The 22,342-nt window shown below is 35.6% G+C and overlaps 1 protein-coding gene across 1 annotated transcript; it reads right to left on the minus strand.

The window, feature by feature from the left end:
- Positions 1–8,174: 8,174 nt before the first annotated feature.
- Positions 8,175–21,792, minus strand: CISD2 (CDGSH iron sulfur domain 2). Its single transcript, XM_034671442.1, is given in 4 exon segments — positions 8,175–8,912; positions 10,468–10,486; positions 10,488–10,680; positions 21,673–21,792. Coding segments are annotated over 4 exon segments (384 nt in total). The 5' UTR covers positions 21,755–21,792; the 3' UTR covers positions 8,175–8,822.
- Between the last annotated feature and the right edge of the window lie 550 nt (positions 21,793–22,342).

Genomic DNA, 22,342 nt, shown 5'->3' on the forward strand with positions numbered 1-22,342 from the left:
GATCCCATAACGCCGGGATCACGCCCTGAGCCGAAGGCAGACGCTTAACCGCTGTGCCACCCAGGCGCCCCTATACATGAATTTTTAAATGTGATATCTTTAGGCCTAATATCTGGTAAAGTTTGTAAATATTTCAAGTTTACTTGAAAAGAATAGGGATTATTTAATTGTTGATTACAATTAATCATCTCTAGATCATCTAGGTAGCCTTGTTTAAGTCCATTTAGTCAATTACTAAAAATGATGCGTTAAAATCTGCGTATTTGTGAATTTATTAATTACTCTATAATTCTATTAATTTTGGCCTTATTTACTTTGAAGATATATTATTAGGTATCTACAATTTTAGAATTGGTATATCTTCCTTGTGAATTTTTACTTTTATTATTATCTAGTGAAAGGGGGTGAGTTTGAGCATTTCAAGGCCGATCACAGAGGAAAAATATGGCCATGAGGTGGCAGCAGAACACACAAGCTTTTTTCGGGTGATACTCTGAAGGTTGCGTACTGGGGAAGGCCCAACACCACCAGACCATCCAGAGGCTTAAGGCAAGGAGGTCATTCAGAAGGGGAGGATGGCAAGGGAGCTCCTGGGGGAGAAAGGCATCAGAAGGAGGGCTTACGTGTCTAGCACTTGGCCGGGAGGGAGTCTCTGGGTCAGAGAACTCTAAAGAGCAGCAGCAGGTTAGGGACTTTATAACCCAAGACTTATTTTATCTGTGGCAAGCAGATTTTAGACATAGTTTCATAGGGTATGTAAAGCAGCAAAGCTCTAAATAGCTGAAACTCTGATTAAACTATGTTTAAAACAAACGGATGTATAAAATTTTGATATGGTGCCAGTGGGTTTTTGAGCGAATAAACAACCCAGGGGCCAATTTGCCTCATTCATAGCCGTAACATGTAGTGACTCTATCTCCTTTTTTTTTTTTTTTAAGATTTTATTTAATTATTTGAGAGAGTATGAGAGCGCAAGACAGCACGAGACCGGGAGGGTCAGAGGGAGAAGCAGACCCCGCGCAGGGCAGACTCAATCCGGGGACTCCAGGATCATGACCTGAGCTGAAAGAGTCACTCAACCAACTGAGCCACCCAGGTGCCCCGCTTTATCATTTTTTTTTACTCGTTTTTTGGGTTTATTTTTATCGGCATTATTTTGCTAAACAGTTTATCGTAGTGTGATGTCTTACCACTTATTATTAAAACTACTGTAATAGGAATTTTACTTCATTCTTTGTCCCACTTAACTAAAAGTGCTCTGGATAAGGTCATCAATGACCTTCATGTTATCAATACCAATTATTGATTTACATTTTCTTACAGTGTATACAGACATTTAATACATGTAATTCAAAATGGGATATCATACATGGAATTTAGTACTTTTTTCTCTTTTTTGCTTACTCTTTCCTCTTTTCCCACTCAAATTCCCATCTTTAATTCACCTACCCTCTCCAGACAAATAATGTCATCCTCATTAGAAGATTTCATTCCCATTTTTCTCCACACTCATAAAATCATATGAAAATATGTATACATATACACACATGACCCAAACTGAGAGTGTATATATCCATACAAGTGTGTATGTATATACACAGAAATTTATTGTCATATAAAGGGATTGGGGGATTAAACATGCCATACTTCATCTTGCTTTTTATCACTACCGCATAGAAATGCTGAATCAAGGGGCGCCTGGGTGGCACAGCGGTTAAGCGTCTGCCTTTGGCTCAGGGTGTGATCCCGGCGTTATGGGATCGAGCCCCACATCAGGCTCCTCAGCTATGAGCCTGCTTCTTCCTCTCCCACTCCCCCTGCTTGTGTTCCCTCTCTCGCTGGCTGTCTCTATCTCTGTCAAATAAATAAATAAAATCTTTAAAAAAAATGCTGAATCAATTAATATAGTTCTGATTTGTATTTTCCACAAAGATCAATGTTGCAATAAAAAACATACACACACGTCTCCATACATACTGATTTTATTTCTGTAGGATTTCTGTGACATTTTTTCTCAAAAGTTACCAAGCTATTTTCCAAAAAATCTGTATCAATCCATATTTTTTTGTAAAGATTTTATTTATTCGACAGAGATAGAGACAGCCAGAGAGAGAGAACAGAAGCAGGGAGTGGGAGAGGAAGAAGCAGGCTCATAGCAGAAGAGCCTGATGTGGGGCTCCATCCCATAACGCCGGGATCACGCCCTGAGCCAAAGGCAGACGCTTAATCGCTGTGCCACCCAGGCGCCCCTCAATCCATATTTCTTATCAGCAATGTATAAGGGTACTTGCTCCTCTACTCCCAAATCCTCACCAACAGTGGATATTCTTCTTCTTGATCTGTGGCCATCTAATGGGTCCAAAACGACAATCCTCTAATGCTTTGTTCGCATTTCTTTGATCACTAGTGAGCTTGAACATAATTTTATACATTTTGGTCATTTGGATTTACTTTTCTATGGTTATGTCTTTATATTATTTACCTATATTTTTGTGTTGTGTGTTCCTGTAAGTGCTCATTGTACATTACATATTATCACTACATATTATACGATACATGTTAGTATAGATGTTAACTCTTCGTAACCCACATTGCAATTTTCTCCATGTTGATATTATTAATATTGGACTTTATCCCTATCACAAAAAGTTAATTTTGCTACATAGGTTTTCCCTGTCATTAGTCTATTTTCTCTCCCTCTCCCCCAGGCTTCCACTCTCTACCTTTAAATGATTTTAAACATTTTATGTGTCACATCAAAACCTTTAGCATAAATTGGGAATCCAATTTTGTTCTCTTTGAATTGAAACACATTTGTCATATATTAAATGTTCATATTTAATGTTCATATTTAGTCTCAATTCTTTTCTATCAATCTTGTTTATTCTTGTTTAATGCAATTGCTTTTCTTATGTTAACTAACTTGATTTTGATGGGTCTATAGTATATGCTGGTATCTGGTGAGCAAATTTCCTCTCAATAGTTTTTTTTTTTTTTTTTTTGGTAGAATTTTCTGACTATTCTTCTATATGAATGTTAAGATAACTTAATCCAATTTTTAAATACTCTTGGGATTCTAATGTTATTAAATTTATGTATTAATTTTTTATTTTTGAAGTAGGCTCCATGCATAACGTGGAGCCCCATGTGGAACCTGAGCTCACAACCCTGAGATCAAGACCCAAGCTGAGATCAAGAGCTGGACACTTAACTGACCCACCCAGGTGCCCATATATATTAATTTTAAGATTTATATTTTTACACTAGCAAGTTTTTTTTCATGTGTTTAAAATGTCATTCAATTGCTTTTAGTAACATTTTCATAGGTCCCCCCCCCGTGGTCTTTTACCTTTCTTGATAAACTTATTTTACCTTTATTAATTTTTTTCACTATTGTGAATGAAATATTTTTTCCATTAGCATTTCAAGGTGCTTATTGCTATTAAATTCGGTAGATTCATCTTGTTTCTAAATACCTTACAAACTCTCTTTAATTCTGTTTTTCCTAATCTCTGTGGTTTCCTAGGTATATAATTACATCAACAGTTTTCTATTTTCCTATATTTGTACTGATTATTTCACTTTTTAGTCTTGTCACATTCCCTGGATCCTCCAAGATAATTTTTAATATTATATAACGACAGTAGGCATTCATTCCTGCTAGTTCCTGATTTTAAATAAGAGTTTGATTTTAAATACTTGCAGGCTTTTCATAAATAACCTTCATTGTATTTAAATAGCTTCCTTCAATTTCTATTTTATTGAAGAATCTTGATTAGGTATGGGTATTGAATCTTAGCAATAGTTCTTTCAGCATCTATTGATATGATCATCTTTTATTTTTTAATTCATTTATGTACTTGTGTTAATAGATTTACTCATCAAAATACTCTTTAATTCCTGGAATAAAATTCTCTTTGCCACAGTATATTAACCTTTTTTTTTTAACTGTGCTGCATTGTTTAGAATTTTCATTGATATGTATAAGTGAGATTGCTTTGAGTTTGTGTTTATCAACTTTTCATATTGTTCTATATGAAATGAGTTGGGAAGTTTTTCCTATTTAAAAAATTAGAGGTAATTTATTTTTCTTGCAGTCTTAGTACTTTTTATTTTTTAAGATTTATTTATTTTAGAGAGAGAAAGAATATGCAACGCATGGGGGGTAGGGACAGAGAATCACAAACAGACTCCACACCAAGCACAGAACCACACTCGGGGCTCGATCTTGTGACTCTGAGCTCAGGACCTGAGCCAAAACCAAGAGTAGGACACTTAACAGACTGTGCCACTTAGGCGCCCCAAATACTTTTTAAATTATGGATTTAAAAACTTTTATGTTCTCATTTGATAATCTACTAACATTTTAAATTTCATCTTGGGTCACTTCCAGTCATTTGTTTTTCTAGGAAATTATCCATTTCCTCTAGGTTTTCCAATGTGTTACATATACAGTTGTATGTAGCATGTTAAAATGAACATCGTTCAATCGTCATCTTATTTCACTTCTTGGCATCATTCAACATAGCTGAAGACTGTACTTCTAAGTTTTGAGCTTATTAAATTTGTTGAATGGGTGTTATGGATTCCTATCTTCAGTGTGATAAGGCAGAGGAATGTATGATGGATGCTAATGGAAAATTACAGGAAACTTGAAAATTTAGTGAATTATTTCTTGACATTTTTTATTTTCTCACTAGTACAGGGTTCACCTCTGTAATTACGCAATTTACTACCCTTTTCCCCTTTTTGGAAAATTTCAACCTTCTAAGAGAGATCAGGAATTTGTTAACACCATGGCTGATCTATTTGACAACTGTAAATATTGAACTTGACACCAGAGAATAGTCACAGATATACTCTAAGCAAAGAATCAAATGTGTATTTATTTTTTAATTTTTTTATGATGTTATGTTAGTCACCATACAGTACATCCCTAGCTTTTGATGTAAATTCCATGATTCATTACTTGCGTATAACACCCAGTGCACCATGCAATACATGCCCTCCTTACTACCCATCACTGGACTATCCCATTCCCCCGCCCCCCGCCCCTCTGAAGGCCTGTTTGTTTCCCAGAGTTCACAGTCTCTCGTGGTTCATTCCCCCTTCTGTTTACCTCCCCTTCATTCTTCCCTTCCTTCTCCTACAGATCTCCCTGCTATTCCTTATGTTCCATAAATGAGTGAAACCATATAATTGTCTTTGCTTGACTTATTTCACTTAGCATTATCTCCTCCAGTCCCATGTTGCTGCAAATGTTGGGTAATCGTTCTTTCTGATGGCTGAGTAATAAAGAATCAAATATTTAAACCAAAGGACAATTAGAGGGTGATGTCATCTCTGAGTAACATAAATATGCTTCTCTGAACAGATTTTCAATGTCCTTCAAGACCGTAACTAACATAAAATGACATAATACAATCACTAATAATTAATATGGACTGTCTACTTCTTATATTAAAATGCTTGCTATAACATGACTCCACTAAACTGGATTTCTGCAAAAGATGAAAGTACTCACTATCCGAACATGATAAAATAAAGCGAGCTTCCAGGAAAAGACTACCGTGACAAACTAAAACACAACTTCAGATGATGCGGCATAGCTAAAACAGAACAAAACAAAACAGTTATGGGAGCCCTCTGCCATCCAGCCTCTGCTGCAAAGGGACGCCATGGCCAGCAATCCAGGAAGTCAAGGAACTGCCACTGAGTGGTTTTCAAACAAGCATATTTTATCCTCCCAAAGGTGGAGGTCCTCTAACATGATTTGTGTGGCTTACATCACTGTTCCTTTAGTTTTCCTCATACTCTAACAAATTAAATTATGTATGAATTACCATCATTAAACTTGAAAAATGTTTCAATTAAATAGAAAAACTTCTTATAACCCTCCAAATATTTAAGAATGAGTCAAGATATTTTCTGCGTAAATTTCCCGCCTGGGAAACTAAACTTATCACTATTTTGAAGTGGAAACTGGTATCACCAAACACAACACATACCCTACCTTCTTAAATACCGTATACTACCCTAATGAAACATCACTTGGATAATTTCATCACAGAGATGCTCTCAGGGACTGTGGTGTGCAGGGTCCTATGTTAAATTCTCAAGCTGTGATGCTTTTAATGTTCAATTAAATTTATTGTTTGGTTCCCTCCCCTGCTATCAGCTCTTACATTTTATTGCTTACCCTGTCCATTCTTTTGACTTTTCTTTTCTTCTTCTTCTTTTTTTTAGGAGCAGAAACCAGATAACCAAATTTATCAGAATTAGTTGTGAAGTAAAAATAAGCAGATTCTGAAGATGGGGACCTGAGGCACTCAATTCTTAGATGTTTCTGGCAGTTAGTTAATAAAACCACCACCATAATTTAAGAACCCTATTGAACAGTAGAGTTTTAAAACACTCTTTGCAGGAGGGTCTGACAGCATGTTTCCATTGGAAAACTATAGGAATCACAATAAGGAAGGTAGAACTCTATGATCAGCAACTGGCTTAAGTAGCTTCCCATAAACTTATTAACAAATTAGGTTACAAAATACAAAAGCAATTCAATGAATCATCATATGAGGCATTGAACTCAAAGCTGAAATGTAAGGTGTTTTCATAATACAACTTGCTTAATTACCCATACGAATGAGTCATTAATACCTCAAGCCTGCTCAACAGTTTTGGATAGCTGATATTTATGCAATGGTAGTGCCCATTTGCTGAGTAAAGCAATGAGCAGTTCCCTGGGTAAGGAGAAGCAGGCCTCAAAACAATCACATGACAGTGACAGAGTTGTTTCTTAAAGGTTCTAGAAACCCAAGATATGTATTTCAAGAGCTATTATCTTCTGTTGTAACAATTCAGAAGCAGTTATTAGATACCCATTTTTTAAAGCAGACATGGTAGAATTCTGTGAATTTACAAGAGGAAGTGACAGCAACTGGTAATAATGCTTATGTAAAGGGAGTCATTAAAATAACAGCTTGCTACCAGCCCCAGGCTTCTGAAAAATCTGCACAGGTAGGAAAATATTTGGACACAGCTCTTTAACATATTTTAAAAATTGAAAATGTGGGGAACAAAAACTATTCTGAGAGTATAGCCCTTATACTTTTGGGGTATTAAAGTTATCTTTTATGAGATAATTAGTTTTCAATTCTTTATATGTTTAGTTGACAAAATTTAAAGTTGATAATTCCATTTTAGTCTCCATATTTTTAGAAAATTTTACCTTCTCTTGGGAAATTTAAATATGGGAACCACTAGAATATACATGTTGTGCTGCAGTAAATAATTTTAAAGAAAAGCATTTCATGACCACAGACCATGGATATTCAAACTTTTGGTAAGGAAGATTTTCCCCAAAGTCTTGTGATCAACAATGGAAAAATAATTGCTTCATCCGACAGTGAAGCCTCTTAAGAGCGTCGAAGAGAAGGTTGTAGGAAAGAACACCCAGAGCCATAGTGACAGTGGTGGTATTATTTCTCCCTCTTCGCACATGAGGAAAGATTAACTATTTTGTACATACAACTTGTAAAACTTCTCAAAATCACAACTACATTTCTAACTCTAACTTTAAAATTCCTGCTGTTGGTCACAAGAGTCAAGATCAAAGATCACACAATAGAACCTATTGACATTACATGTAATAAATTACAAATATAGGTACTGGACTTAGTGCAGGGTCTCGTATATACACTTGCTATTAGCTTTAATTATTATTGGGAGAATTAAATATGTCTGCCTCCCATACCTTCTTTTCATATAAAAAAGACACAGTAAACTGACAGGATTGTACCTTTAACAGACTTAAGGATAGCTATTAATATAAGAACAATAATATACAATAAAACCAAATAGACTTAGGCTAAAAATTTACAAAAGTTTTAAAGGTTCTCCAGTAAGTTTATTTTGCAACATTTTTGTATTTTATGTTTTATTGGCTTACATTGTTATAAAGAGAAAAATGTATACAATTTTGAACACTGATTTATCATTTTAATATGAATTCAGATATATTTTATGTTTATTTCTAATTAGCCTTCAAATTGCAGCAGCTCCAGAGTTTAGTATAAGTACCCTTGCCACCCCATCCCACCCTGTCAACTGAGTCACAGTTCAAAGATTCTTTTATAAAACACACACCTAAACAAACACAAACAAGCCTTTTGTAAAGTAAACAAATTTTTTATAGTGTAAATAACTGTTCCTTTTTGGAACTTTCTATATCCAGTTCATGTCTTTTCTGAAATTGGGACAGTCACACTTATTAGACACAGTCTTTATAAAGCAAAGCATTTATCTCTTTAAAAACTCAAGTAATTCTTGAGAGCAATATTTTTCTTATTGATCTGAAAAGAACGAAGTGTGGAAGGCCAAGAGGAAAAATCACTTCAAATGAGCAAAACAGAAGGGGACTGAAAAAGAACATATTTAATAGTGTATGTAGGGAAAAAAACTTTAAGTGTAGATTCAATAGAAAATATTGATATTCAAAGGAAGAGCTTTGGACCCACTGCCAAAAACAGAATTTTATCAGTTAGTTAAAACCAAGAGTGTTGGTTTTATTTAGGAAGATACACTAAGTCTTTGAAGTAAGAATGAAAGGGTTGTACAATTTAATTTCTATACAAATGATTGTTTGAATATCCAAAGTATCAAATATAAACAGTAGTGTAGCAAGAAAATAAATTGGCAGAAATACTCAACCAGTAGCAATAATTAAGACCACCATAAAGATCTTCTATACACAAAGAATGAAAAAATATTGTTATAAGATTTTACAGCACACAACTAAATTCAATCCTAATTCATTACTATTATACTTCTTTCTTCTTCAGTATTAGTGGACCCACATTATCTCCTGTCAATTCATTGTGTTTATTATGTGAACCATCACAGGCAGGAAACTAGAAAGAAAAAGAATTACAAATGTTACTTTAAAAATGATTTAATAAGTAGGAATATTTGTGAAATACTCTTATAAAGTATATAACTGTGAAAAAAAATCATCAAACAGCTTTCCTGAGTAATGTATATTCTATATTTAACCAAACTACTTTCCACTATCACAGCAAATCTAACAATTTTACATAATGTATTACTTGATATAGATTCTTAAATAAAAAGCTTTGAATTATTCCAAGAGTCAATCAAACAGGTTTAAAGGGGGATCAGAATAAGCTCTTGTTCTCTGTGGAACTCCAAATTAGAGCTCACCTCTTCATTTATTTAAATTTGAAAAGAATGTACAGTTGACCCTTGAACACAGGTGTGAACTGTGTGGCTCCACTTTACTATGGATTTTTTTTTCAATATACACAGTACAGTACTGTAAACGAATTTTTTCTTCCTTATGGTTTTCTAACATTTTTTCTCTAGCTTGCTTCATTGTAAGAATAAAGTACGTAATATATCTAACATACAAAGTATGTGTTAATGACTGTTTATGTCATCAGTAGGGTTTCTAGTCAACAGTAGGCTATTAAGTTTTGGGGGAGTCAAAAATTATACCCAGATTTGACTCTGCAGGGGGTGGTTGCCCCAACCTCCATGTTGTTCAAGGGTCAATTGCAATTTAAATTCAAAATACATTTCATGCTAATTATAAAACTCATACATACTATAAAATTTTTGAAAAAAATTTAAAAATGCATCTTAAAAAAATTCACTCATAAGTTACAATACCAAGATTTTGATATATTTTTTCCTCTGCATTTACTATATGTATTCCTTTTTTAGAAAACAAAACTGGGATCATACTGTACTATGCTTTTCCTATTAATTACATCACGCTCTCGTCATTAAAATAGTCTTTAAAAATATGATTTGTAATAGCTTCCTAATATCCCATAATTTGTATTATACCATACCTTTAATCATTCCCATTATCAGATACCTAGATTTCCAAAACCTTGCTATTACAAAAAACATTGTGATGAACACTACTGTACTTAAAACTTCAAATAACCTATGATCACAGACTAGAAGAAAACAAATCTCACCAGCTACTTATAATACTTATCACTCCATACTCCTCATTATTTCCACATTAAAAGTCATCCATAATTATAGGTGCCATTTATTAGCTCATCTCTATATAAGGTACTGTACATACAGCATCTCACTAAGTCCTAAAAAATGTCTATGATGTTGACATATTATCAGGAAAAAAAAAACCCTGAACATCAGAGACTAAAGATTAAGTAGCCTGCCCAACCAAAGTCAAACTATCAGTGGCAGACATGAGCTTTGAAGCATCAGATTTCTATCCTTCCTTGAGGCCATAACTTTTTTAATGTAAGGCAATATCCATCATAAAACGCAAACTTTAACTTAGGAATATAGATGCTCAGTACTGAACACTGTGGAAAAATCGTTCATCTCCCAGAACCTCGAAACTGATGATTTCAGAAGCAGAGCAACTTTGCACGGTTTTAGAGTATGTGTGAGCGCACATCTTACCGTCTTAGAACGCCAACATACAGTAAGCTGCTTTAGTGAGACACAGATCTTCAATGTTTATTTCATTCACCACTTTGGGATTTTCCTTTTGTATTTTAAGATTAATCAAGCTATCCTTCTGTTGTTTTTTCTTCGGGAGGAATGGACGAATTGCAAGGTAGCCAAGTAGTGCAAGTACACCGAGGAAAGGCAGTAACCGAAGCCATTCTGAAACTGAACATGGACAGATTTAACAGCGTGCGGCCCTCTCGTTAACAGAGCTCAAACAGCGCGGGTCGTTCGTGAGCTTACTCTTTACCTATTCTTTACTTCTCTTGTTCATCTTGAAACTAACTTATCTCTAACACTACATATAAATAGCAGAATCAAGCCACCTCTACCTGAGACCACCTTGTTTTATCTGTGGGCTAACTTAAGACCTGTAAAAGTGGAACACAAAACTTTGAAAAATAGATCCTGTGTCAAATATCCTATTTCACTATCCTCATACTAAGTATATTTGCGTTTATCTTTGGTTGTTTTTCAGGAATAATCATCACCATAATTACAAACGAAAGTCATATATGTTTAGAAAACATTTCCTTCATGTCTAAAATCATACAACAGAATACCCAAAAATGAATATTTTACTCTTGATTTAGGATTTCAGGCAGAACATGTCTTCAATGCTTACATTTTTGGGAAGACATAGTGATTACTTAAGAAATGTCTAAAAACCACTATTTTAAAGAACTAAAGTTATCATACACTGAGTGTTCTCATTATTAGATACATTTTATTCCCTAAGTGTTCATTAAATGCCTTCAGGACTACAAAGTACTGTCTTGGGGGGTTTAGGGAATATAAGTGAATAAATAAAATTGTCCCTATGTCTATGAAGACAGACACATAAGGAAACCAAGATAAACATTTCAGCATGCGTTCATCACATGTTGCTTAGTGCCAAGCCTCTGCAGAGAATCCTTTCTGTTCTTAAAACGTTATCCTTTGACAATCTTCACTGAGTGCTTACCTGGTATCTTGTTAAGCACTATGTAGAAATAACTTAGTCAAGAAAAAGAGAAAAACTAAAGATTATGTGCCAAGGCATGCTAATGACTGTTAAGACTATTCTAAGAGCACAAGTGTATTATCTTATTTAACTCTGTTAAGCTGTGTTAGTTTAAACAGCTGTATTTAGTAGTATCATTATTATTCCCATTTTTCATGTGGGTAAACTACAGCTTAATAAGCAGGTTTAGCACAGGACAATAAATCCAAAACCTGTTCTCAATCACCATGAATCAAATCCAATACATTTAAATTGTATCTGTTCTTCTTTTGGTAAAACTACTCCCAGACATAATTGTTCTTACTATTCAAGTATTAAAAGAAAAGACTGGCTTGACAAATTCTTCCAAAATGAAACTACTTTTGATACAACACCATGCCAAAGGTTTGTTATGAGCTCTAAATGAGACGACCTCTTTATACATTATATGTATAGAACGTGGAACAGTGCCTGGCACAGAGAAGATATATAATAAAATAACTTTTACTAATAGATTATGGAGATTGGTAGCAACTCCCTTGAAAGAATATTGCCAACTCAACTTGCTGAAGTAACATCTCTATAGCTAACAGTATATAGTTGAAATCTTTGGGGATATAATCTTTTAGTTGCCAGAATGAAGCCCTGTAAGGACAAGAACCTTGCTTGTTATGTTGGCTGTTCTACTCTCATAACCAAAGTGGAGACACCCCATATAGATTCTCTGAATGAATTAAAGTTCTGGAAATGAAAAGAACTGTTTCTGGGGAGAAGGGGTCCATCTATAGATCAGTTGTTGTTGAAAAGGGTAGCCACTAGCCACACTGCTTTGATTTGTACCTGGGATTTTATTTTAACCAGGTATGGTAAGATGACAGACAAGGAGACAATTGCCTTGAAAGAAAAGTTTATTGTTTGTAATTCCCAAGAGGGGGTACGCCGTGCCACACAGGGCCACATATGGAAGTACCAGATTTGGTCAGGAGGAAGCCAAAAGGAAAGCACCGGCACAAATCTTTACTGTGGTTTCCATGGAAAAGGTGGAGGAATAATTTCCGTGGGCTCTGGGCTACTGGGGTAGTCCCTAGTTGTCTACTACTTAGCCCTGGGTGATTAGCGCAGGAGAAATACTGGCGTGGTCAGTGAGAGTGAGATAAAGGAGATAAAAGTGGTCTGCATATGAAAAGTGTGGTTACAGGCAGGTGGTTTACTCTCTCTAGGAATTAGCTACTCCTGGGAAGGGGTAGGTTCTTCTTGGCCCCCAAGATGTCAAAGCATCATAAATATAGAAAATAAAAAGCATGATTAATACACACATACAGCTATTAACTTTAAATTTAAATTAAGTAAAATTCAAAATTCAGTTTCTAAGACAAACTAGTTCCGTATCACCAGATCAACAGTGACATGGTACTAGCGGCTACTAGAGCTGACAGCCCAGAGAACATTTCCATCATGTTTTTCGGATGGCACTGCTATAGATCATTGATTTAATAAAGTAAAGCTCTACAGCTTGGCATGGCTGCTTTGACAGCTTCAGCTCCCATCTCTTACATCCTTGAAGCCACCCAAAGCTATTCCCTGGTAGCTGCCCTCCTGTGTTCTTTGCATAAGGAACTCCTTCTGTCTTTCTACCTCTAGTCTACTGGACAAATGTGTGTAGACCCCTTAAGATTAGGGTCAAATACCACCTTCTCCAAATGTCTTCCTTGATTTCACAAAGCAAAATCAATCACTTCCTCCTGTACTTCCAAGCCCTTTTTCTTCATGTTTCTTCTATCACACCACTGTCATCTGCTTATAAAGCTGACTCATATGTCCCTACCACTCTCCCTGGCACAAAGTAGATACCTCACAGGTGTTTTATGAATGATTTAAACGATTGAATGCAGAGCATTAATGTCAGTCCCCTTCTCACTCACCACATAGTACTGTAATTATTTTACACTTATCTTCTAGATCTTGGCAATGAATGTCTGACATTACTATTGACCCCAACACCCAGTAAGATATTCTGAAGTAGTAGCTATTCAGTAAATGTTTATTAAATGTAGAGTAACTTTGGGTATTATTCTGTATATTGCAAACTTAAAAAGTCATGCGAGGTTAAATCGCTCAAAGTCAAAAAGTAAATAAATAGGAATTTAAAGATGAAAACCTTGACTTAGATTCCTAAGTTTAGCATTTCCTGTCCTAGCCCACAAATGTCAGAGAATAAAAGGCATCAATACTTTTAAAAATCTACTTCAAAAAATGCTGTTCTCTTGACATAACTCCTCAGTAAAACATTACTCTGTGGTAATATGGTAATAAAAAGCACTCTTATCTCCTACAACAAAGTAATAATTAATACAACAGTCTGAGTGCAATCTACTTTTCGAAGTAAGTTTTTGATAAACTTCAATTTAACTACAGAAAAGCTTTATAAAGAAAAATAATACAGCCTATGAAGCTTAATTAAATCAATTTAAATATATTTATTAAGGTTGACTTTTAGCAAACAAATATGAAATACAGAAAAATCAAACAAGAAATTAAAAAAATTTAAAAATAGCTATTTCCTATGAACCTGCTTGATATATGTTGAGCTACTGCAGATATTTTAGATATTCTGAGGGGAAAACTATTACCTCCTAACTGTTGAGTATAATGTATATTTTGTACACTTTATTTTTTATTTTTATTTTCAGGATTATCAAAAATAGCATTTATTTTACAAAATTTAGAAAAGTATAAAAAATAACTTTTAATCCTATCGGTCAAGAGTTGATAACATTTCACACTTTTTTTGTTCTGTAAATATATGTTTTAAATACTTAAAAACTAAAACTGAGACCATGTTGTATATACAGTCCATATCTTACTTTTTTCACTTTATATCAGGAACATTTCCCAATTTCTTAGCATCATTTGGAAACATGAATTTTAATGGCTACATCCATCATGTCCCCAATCAGAATGTAAGATCTACAAAAGCAGACACCTTATTTGTTTAGGTCACCACTGTATCCTCAGTGCCTAAATAATGCTTGTTTCAATTTATCTGATTTTATATTGAGTCATAATTTATAGTGTAGCCTGTTGAGCTTTAAGTGCTAAATTTGATGAATTTTTACAACTATATAGATCTATAAACACCACCTAAAGCAAAATACAGGTTATTTCCATCACTTTATAAAGTCTGCTCTTGTACAATCCTCTCTTTCTGAGTTCTCTCACCAATTTAAGTACTTACTAGATATTACTGGATTAAGAAATATGATCTCTTTGCTATTCTTAAATAATTCCTTTTTAGTTTTTTACTATATAATAAAGTACACATGACTTGGAGACAATGTGCTAATACAAGTGTAGCAGCTTTCTTATTTGTCTCTATGTATCCAGTGCTCAGTACAGTGCCTGGCACAAGAGCAGGATTTCAATACATAACGAATTCACAGTTTATCTGTTGTATAAATCCAGATTTTTCATATACTCGGAATCAGGTTTCTTTTGTCTATAAAACGGAACAACATCATTCATTCATTTGTTCAACAATGCAAGTACACACCACATCCCAAATATTGCATTAGGTGCTGGGGATCCAGGCTGATGAAAAAGGTCCCTGCTCTCATAGGGTGCACATTTTAGAGGGGGAGATAACCACAAACAAGTAAACAAATAAATAAGCAAGATACTTTTAGACTATAATAAGAGCTATGAAGGAAACAAACAGGATGATATAAGAAAGAAAGAGACTATCCTACAGGCAAAGCAGTAGGCTGACTTCAACTTTAGGTAAGGGAGAAAGGAAGGGAAAAAAGGTCTTTAAGCCAAGACCTAAAGGAAAAGCTGGGGGCTCAAAGACAAGTAAAAAACTTTCAAGGCACAAGGAAGAGTACATGTAAAGAAACTTCCAACTTCAAAGAACCGTTGGGAGGAATGAATGAATGAAGTTGGAAATCCCTCTGTAAAAACTACCGGGCACTATGCAAAAGAAAGCTACTAATGTAGTTTCCCTGAAACTACAGTTACGGAAATATCAGTCTCCTCACTCACTCCTACCCTCTGACAGAGACTTCTATAAGCCAAGACTTCAATGACTTTTAACTGAATTGAGTCTGTACTCCATTAAACTGGTAACTCCCATTAGGTATGCACTTGTTTGCCTTTGTTCAAGGCTTATGAATGGTAACAGTTTAAGTTAAAAGACAAAATTCTATTTAAGATATTTAAGAAAAAAACGTTAAGCACCCTCAAGAAATATACTACCTCACAGACAGATTAGGTGATATGACAGGTGAAGATACAAAAATTACAAGACACAATCCCTATCCCAAAGAAGCTTTTCATCTAGTATGGGATACAGATGTACAAAAAGGATTACAGTACTATATAGTATGTGCAATTACAAATAAGCAATACAGAAGACATGATTAACTCTGCAGGGATGAGCAGACTTTACAGAGAGGATCTGGCACCTAACCAGGTTTCTGAAAGATGAGTAAGAGTACAGGAGTCCACAGGCTTAGAGGAGGAGGGGCTACATTTCACACAGAAGAAACAGCAGAGGCAAAGGCACAGAGATATGAGGTGCATGAAAAGTAAGTGCCAAAATATTGCTGGAAGATGATGAAATAGGAGGGGGACTATAGAGGTGATGAGGTGCCAGATGATAAAAATCAAAAGCAGGGGAGCCTGGGTGGCTCAGTCGGTTAAGTGTCTGCCTTCGGCTTAGGTCATGATCCCAGGTCCTGGGATCAAGCCTCATATCAGGCTCCCAGCCCTATGGGGAGCCTGCTTCTCCCTTTCCTTCTCCCTCTGACTGCACCTCCCCCTGCTTGTGCTTTCTCTCTCATTCTGTGTCAAATGAATAAATAAAATCTTAAAAAAAAAAATCAACAGGTAGGTAATAATCTACTCTGTACATAAAAGGGAACATTGATATATCTGAATATTAATGTAAATGGAAAGCTATTCATTTATGAAATCAGATGGAATTATGGTATCAGATGGTAAATGGACTGGTAGAGAGACAGAGGTAGGAGCAGAGAGGGCTGGTAGTGTGAGGACAAGACAATCTGTTAGAAATCTACTGAAATAAACCTGAAAAAAAATCATGCAAACTTAAATTAAGGCAGTGGCCATTAAAGTGGACAAACGGATCCCCTAAAACTGCCTGATCAGTGTATGCGTGCACACATTTTTTGTGGAGATAGTCCAATGCTTTCACTGGGAACATAGAGTACGTCTGTGATCAATCTTCACTTGCCTTGAAACTTAACCACTAACTCAGGAAGTAAAATCAGTAGGATTGGGTGAGTGATCAAATATGGAGGAAGCGAGGCTCCTTCATGATTCCCAGACTTCTGGTTTCACTACCTGGATGGATGGAGATACTAGTCTCTAATTTAAAAACAAAACAAAACAAAACAGAACAGAACATAAAAAGAGCAATTTTAAGCAGGAAAAGACCAGTGTAGCGTTGCAAAAGAAAGGGGAAAACATGAGGTGTTAACAACCTTAAAGAATATAAAGGGGAGACTAAAGGTCAATAGTTAGCAGCAAAACATTAGGGATTTGAAACTGTGAAACAGTCCAGTGTGGAAGTTGCTCTGAAGAGCCAAAAAGATGCCAACTCTCTCCGTCCCCTCATCCCAGAAAGACAAGGAAAGATAGTGGAAGAAAAGATACCACTGAGAGAGCTACAGGCAGGGGAAGTGACTTCCTCCGGGAGAGCTCTGTTTCATTTAGGGCAAGACCGTGCGTCTATGAAAAACAATGAAGTAGACAAGCCAGGAGTAGAAGATAACATTGTGACAGATCACGGGCTGGAGGGGCGGGGGTGTAGGTATTTTTGGCTACAATTAAGTCAAGTACATGGAACTGGCTGACCTCAACATTCAATCCACTAAAAAGGTACTCAGGCAACATTTTGCTTACTCATTTGAATGTAAAAGGCTTAAACTTCCTTAAATTTCTTCCTTTATTTCAAATTTTTCACTTCAGGAAGACCTTCTTCCTCCACCAGTGAAGTTTTCCTGTTTCCAATTTTTTTTAAACACCTGTTCCTAAGTTAAAAAAAAAAAAAAATCGGACCACACTAGTACTAAATTACCAAACAGGGCTCTAACTGCGTTTTGTAATATTCCACTTCCCACTACTAAGATAAACAGCAGACTAAGAAGGTACAGTCAAAGAACTGGTACCATCAGAGAAACAAAATCTACACAGAAAAGAACATTTCAAAGCAACCCGAGTAACAAGCAATTTTAACATAAATTTTTTGAAAGTTTAGACACTGTTAAAATAAAATATCTCCTCAGAGAAACAGAATTCAGTTTAAGACAGGGCAGATTCAAACTTTATAAAGACAGGCTACCTATCACTCCTGATCAAAATATATAAACAAATACTACGATAAAAACATCTGTAAAAGCACACATAGACACACATGGATTTCAATGAGGAATTACATTCTAAGAAATTAGGACAGACTTTTGCCTTCTCAAAAGGTGGCATCTACTGATACTATTAAAATAATGTTTGGAACATGGTTGATAATTTAATAATGTATTTTCTTGTCAGGTAAGACAAAGAAATGATTTCTATTTCTGAATTGTAAAAAGAGGAAAGTAAAATATTTTCAAGGGATAGTTTTACTATTACCACTTAAAATCTAATACAGACTATTCAGGACCAAAGGCCCATAAAATGAAATTAATGATCAATTTAAAAACCTTTTTTCCGGGGCGCCTGGGTGGCACAGCAGTTAAGCGTCTGCCTTCGGCTCAGGGCGTGATCCCGGCGTTGTGGGATCGAGCCCCACATCAGGCTCCTCTGCTATGAGCCTGCTTCTTCCTCTCCCACTCCTTCTGCCTGTGTTCCCTCTCTCGCTGGCTGTCTCTATCTCTGTCTAATAAATAAATAAAATCTTCAAAAAACAAAACAAAACAATAAAACACCTTTTTTCCATTCATTATTATGAACGAAACAGTGTTTTGGTGTCTAGAACATTTCCTGGACTAAGTACTCAATAAATACCTGATGACTTGAGAAATTTTGTACTGCAAAGTAGTTAGATGGCAGAAAACGTTTTAATGAGACTGAAATTGTTCTCCACAAAGGCTAGTGTAATCTTTAATTCTTTAATTACACTGACTTATATATAGTTGGTCTAAGTAGGAGGAGGGAAAAAACTTTTATAACTTATAGGAACTATGTAACTATTTTCCCAAATTCTCAAAAACAGTCTAAGAGAAAATTCTTTGATCTTTCAGAAATAATCTCTATTATTTACATATCAATAAATGCAACTTTCTAGTTTGAACTTACTAATTTCTTACATATTCCTACTGAGAAAACTCACCTTTTGTTCCACGTCCTTAAAAAAAAATTGTGGTAATTTTACATACAATAAAATAAACAGATCTTAAGTGTTTAGCTCTGAGCTGTGACAAAAATACCCTGGTAGCCTCCACTGAAAATGTAAAAACATGCAAAATACTGCATCACCCAAGAAAGTATTGTCCTGTCCCTTTCTAGTCTATCCTCCCACCACTGATGTCTACAACCAAAGCTTTTTCACTCAACATAAAGTCTCTGAGATCCATCCAGTGGATCAGTAATTCATTCCCTTTTATTGCTAACCAATATTTCACTCTGAATATACTATAATTTGTTTATCCACTGTCCCGTTGGTAGATATTTTGGTTGCTTCCAGTTTGGGGCTATTACAAATAAGGCTGCTATAAACACGCTTATAGAAGTCTTCTTATGGATATAGGTTTTTCAACACTTTTCCACTTCTAAATTAATTCTCCGTTCAAAATTGGCCCTTTCTGGATACACAGGGCTAATGCCTTTAAAGCTGTCAGCTCTGACATGTTTGTGTTACTCTGAAAAAAATACCGACTATCTTGGGATTCACTGCTTTATCTTTAGGAACAAAACCGTTATGTTTCAAAGAAGCAAAAAGGGTCAAGGAGGGAAGAGCTACTATATTCAAAGTTTCATAGCAAGCTTTTAAATCTAGAAGTAAACTGTTTCTGACTTTTGAATTGGAAGATTTTGTGGTTTTATTTTAAAAATTTATATAACAAGGAAAGCTTTTTTAAAGGTCAGAGTATCAGAATAGACTATACTTCCAAAAGGCAGAATCATACAAATTTATCTTAAAAGACTCACTGTTACACATGTGACCTAAACAAAAATAGATAAGTTGTTTCTGATAGATAAGGACTGTCTGTAAATACTGTATGGTGATTAAGGATCAACAAGTGTTTACTAAGAATGCAGAGTCATCATGAGAGAGCCAATTACTTCAAAAAAACCCCGCTAGACGTAAATAGGGAAGAAAAAACAGGCAATAATAATGTAAGCTGTAACTCTGTTCTAATTTTCACAGATAGAAAGTGAAAACACTTTTGGTCTCCTAGACATTTTAAACATTTGCTGAAAAGTGATCTTCCAGGTTGTTTCAACAAGTCTAAGTATGGATTCTAAAAGTAGCTCAGTCAAGACAGATGAATGTAATTGGCTATTACAATGTACTCTGAAGGAGACTGGTCAGCAGGAGCTCTCTTCCATAGTACTCCAAAACAAATTCTTCAACTGCTAAGTTGTCGTTGCCCAGTATGAAAGAGATCTCAGTTTTTTCATAAAGCAGTTATTACAAACATGTTTCCTAACAAATAAGCAATACAATGAGAACTAGAGACACATTGTAATGGAACTTAAATACATATTTTTAAAATATTTATCAGAGTTGTCACTATTTCTGAGAGAATCAGTCCTCACTTTAAATATTTAGCAGCTCTGAAGAGGAAGTTACTATATATTATTGATTTAAGGGAGAAAAGGTTTAGGCTGAGTTTCCTTAATGCCTTTAATAGGAATTAAATATTTGTTGACAGTGGAGATCTTTAAGAAAAGAATATGCTTCTAAAATCTAGCTACTCAATCAAATTTCATACTTTCTATCCGTTCCAACTACACTCTATTTACAGAAAATTGAAACTAATATAAAACCACACACCACTGGAATGAACACACATAATTCAGGTTACACTGGACTGGGGTGGGAATAAGGGGACTTCTTTTTTTCCTGACTGTTAAAAACTTGGCAGTTAATTTGGGCAAATTATTAATGTAAGTTGGCAACTGGGAAATAATGTCACAAAACAATCATATTCTTCTGACCTGGTATTGCCATTCTGGTGAATACACTTAAGAGTATAATTCAAAGGAGAAGAAAAAAAAACCCTAATAATTGGTCTAGGGCTACTTACCAGAACAATATGAATAAAATATATATACGCACAAACATTCCAAATTTCCAACTGCGGGGGAATGGTTAGGCCTACTGTGATGTTAATCTAAAATAGGATTATATAGTTGTTAGAAAAAGGTGAGGAATATATTAAAATATGTAAAGTACTAAAGTAAAAGCAATGATAAAGGGGAAAAAAAGTCAAAATTTTATATAACTGCAGAAAATCTATCAGAATAGGATCAAAAGACTTCGGTGTTTATAAATACATGACTTGAAACATTTTTTCATTTTGTTACTTTTACGCTGTTTAGATGTTTCTTTTAATGTTAATTATTCAGTCACCATGCTTTCTATTCAATTACACACCTCCTACCAAGCCATAATTCAAAGAATCTCTAGATTTGGTATGTCATCTAGTTTACCTCCTCTAAATCTTGTCTACTACCTAACTCTGCTTTTTTTTTTTTTTTAATACTATCCCTTTTCTAGGGATAGTATTCTCTTAAAAAAACAAAAAACCACCAAACAGAAGCCTTCTGTGTGTTGGGGCTGAAACCCATCTACAAATAATTTTCACTAATTTGGTCCTAGTTCTATCTTTTGGTCTATACAGAATAAATCTCATTCTTCTTCCACCAGTAAGCCTTCCAAATGCTATGTTTCATGTCACCTACCATTGAACTCCAGACTGCTCCAAGCTAAGCAGCTCTATTTATCTCAAAATTATCTTAATTCATGTTTCATTACCTGACATTCAGAACCTGAGTTGAAAGTTTGCCGAATCAATATGGTTCCCCCCCCCATCACCACCATCCTAATCAGTCTCAGTCTGGTTTACAAATACCCCACTTACACTCTTACACCCAAAACTCAACAAAATCTTCCAAGTGTAGACTGCATTATAGAAATTTTCGCCCTTTACCTGTGAAATCCTGAATTGTGGGGTTTTGTTTTTTGTTTTTTGGTAAAGAAGGGATCTTAAAAACAATGTTACATATACTCATTAAATTTCATTATGTAACATTTGGTCCATCGCACAAGCCTTTGAATACCTTCTGGCTAACTTACTTTCCTCAAGCTACCTTTACTACCTCCAGGCCCATAGTAATGGAGTTGACCTCAAATACCCCCGGGGGAGTTCAAGTCTTCCCTACGGGAGTGGAGGCTATTCTCCGGTGTTGTTACCGAGTAAACTGCCGTATACATATTGCGTGTACAGCTGTGTTTCTCCCCGCCCCCGCCACACCCTCACACGCTTTGGTTAAACCCCGCTGAGTGCTGGGAAAGCCTGATTCACGGCGCCCTAGATAACGATGACTTATCCCACTTTAACATAAACAAGCACACTGCAGTGCGCAATGAGAGATGGAAGATACTGGCCCGCTACCCAATCAGCACTTTCTCTGCAAAAACCTGGTCTCCCATCACAAAAGGACGCGGAAGAGCCACGAGGACAAGGACGAGAGCCGGCATCACTCGCGCTCCAGAGCGGCTGCGCCGGCGCACGCCCCCGCCCTCTGCGCACAGGGTCACGGGGTAAGGCGCCACTCGCCAAGCCCCGCCCCGCCCCTTGGCCCCGGGAGGTTTTCGAC

This window comes from Ailuropoda melanoleuca, chromosome 11 (assembly GCF_002007445.2).
Source record: "Ailuropoda melanoleuca isolate Jingjing chromosome 11, ASM200744v2, whole genome shotgun sequence".
NCBI classification, from domain to species: Eukaryota; Metazoa; Chordata; class Mammalia; order Carnivora; family Ursidae; genus Ailuropoda; species Ailuropoda melanoleuca.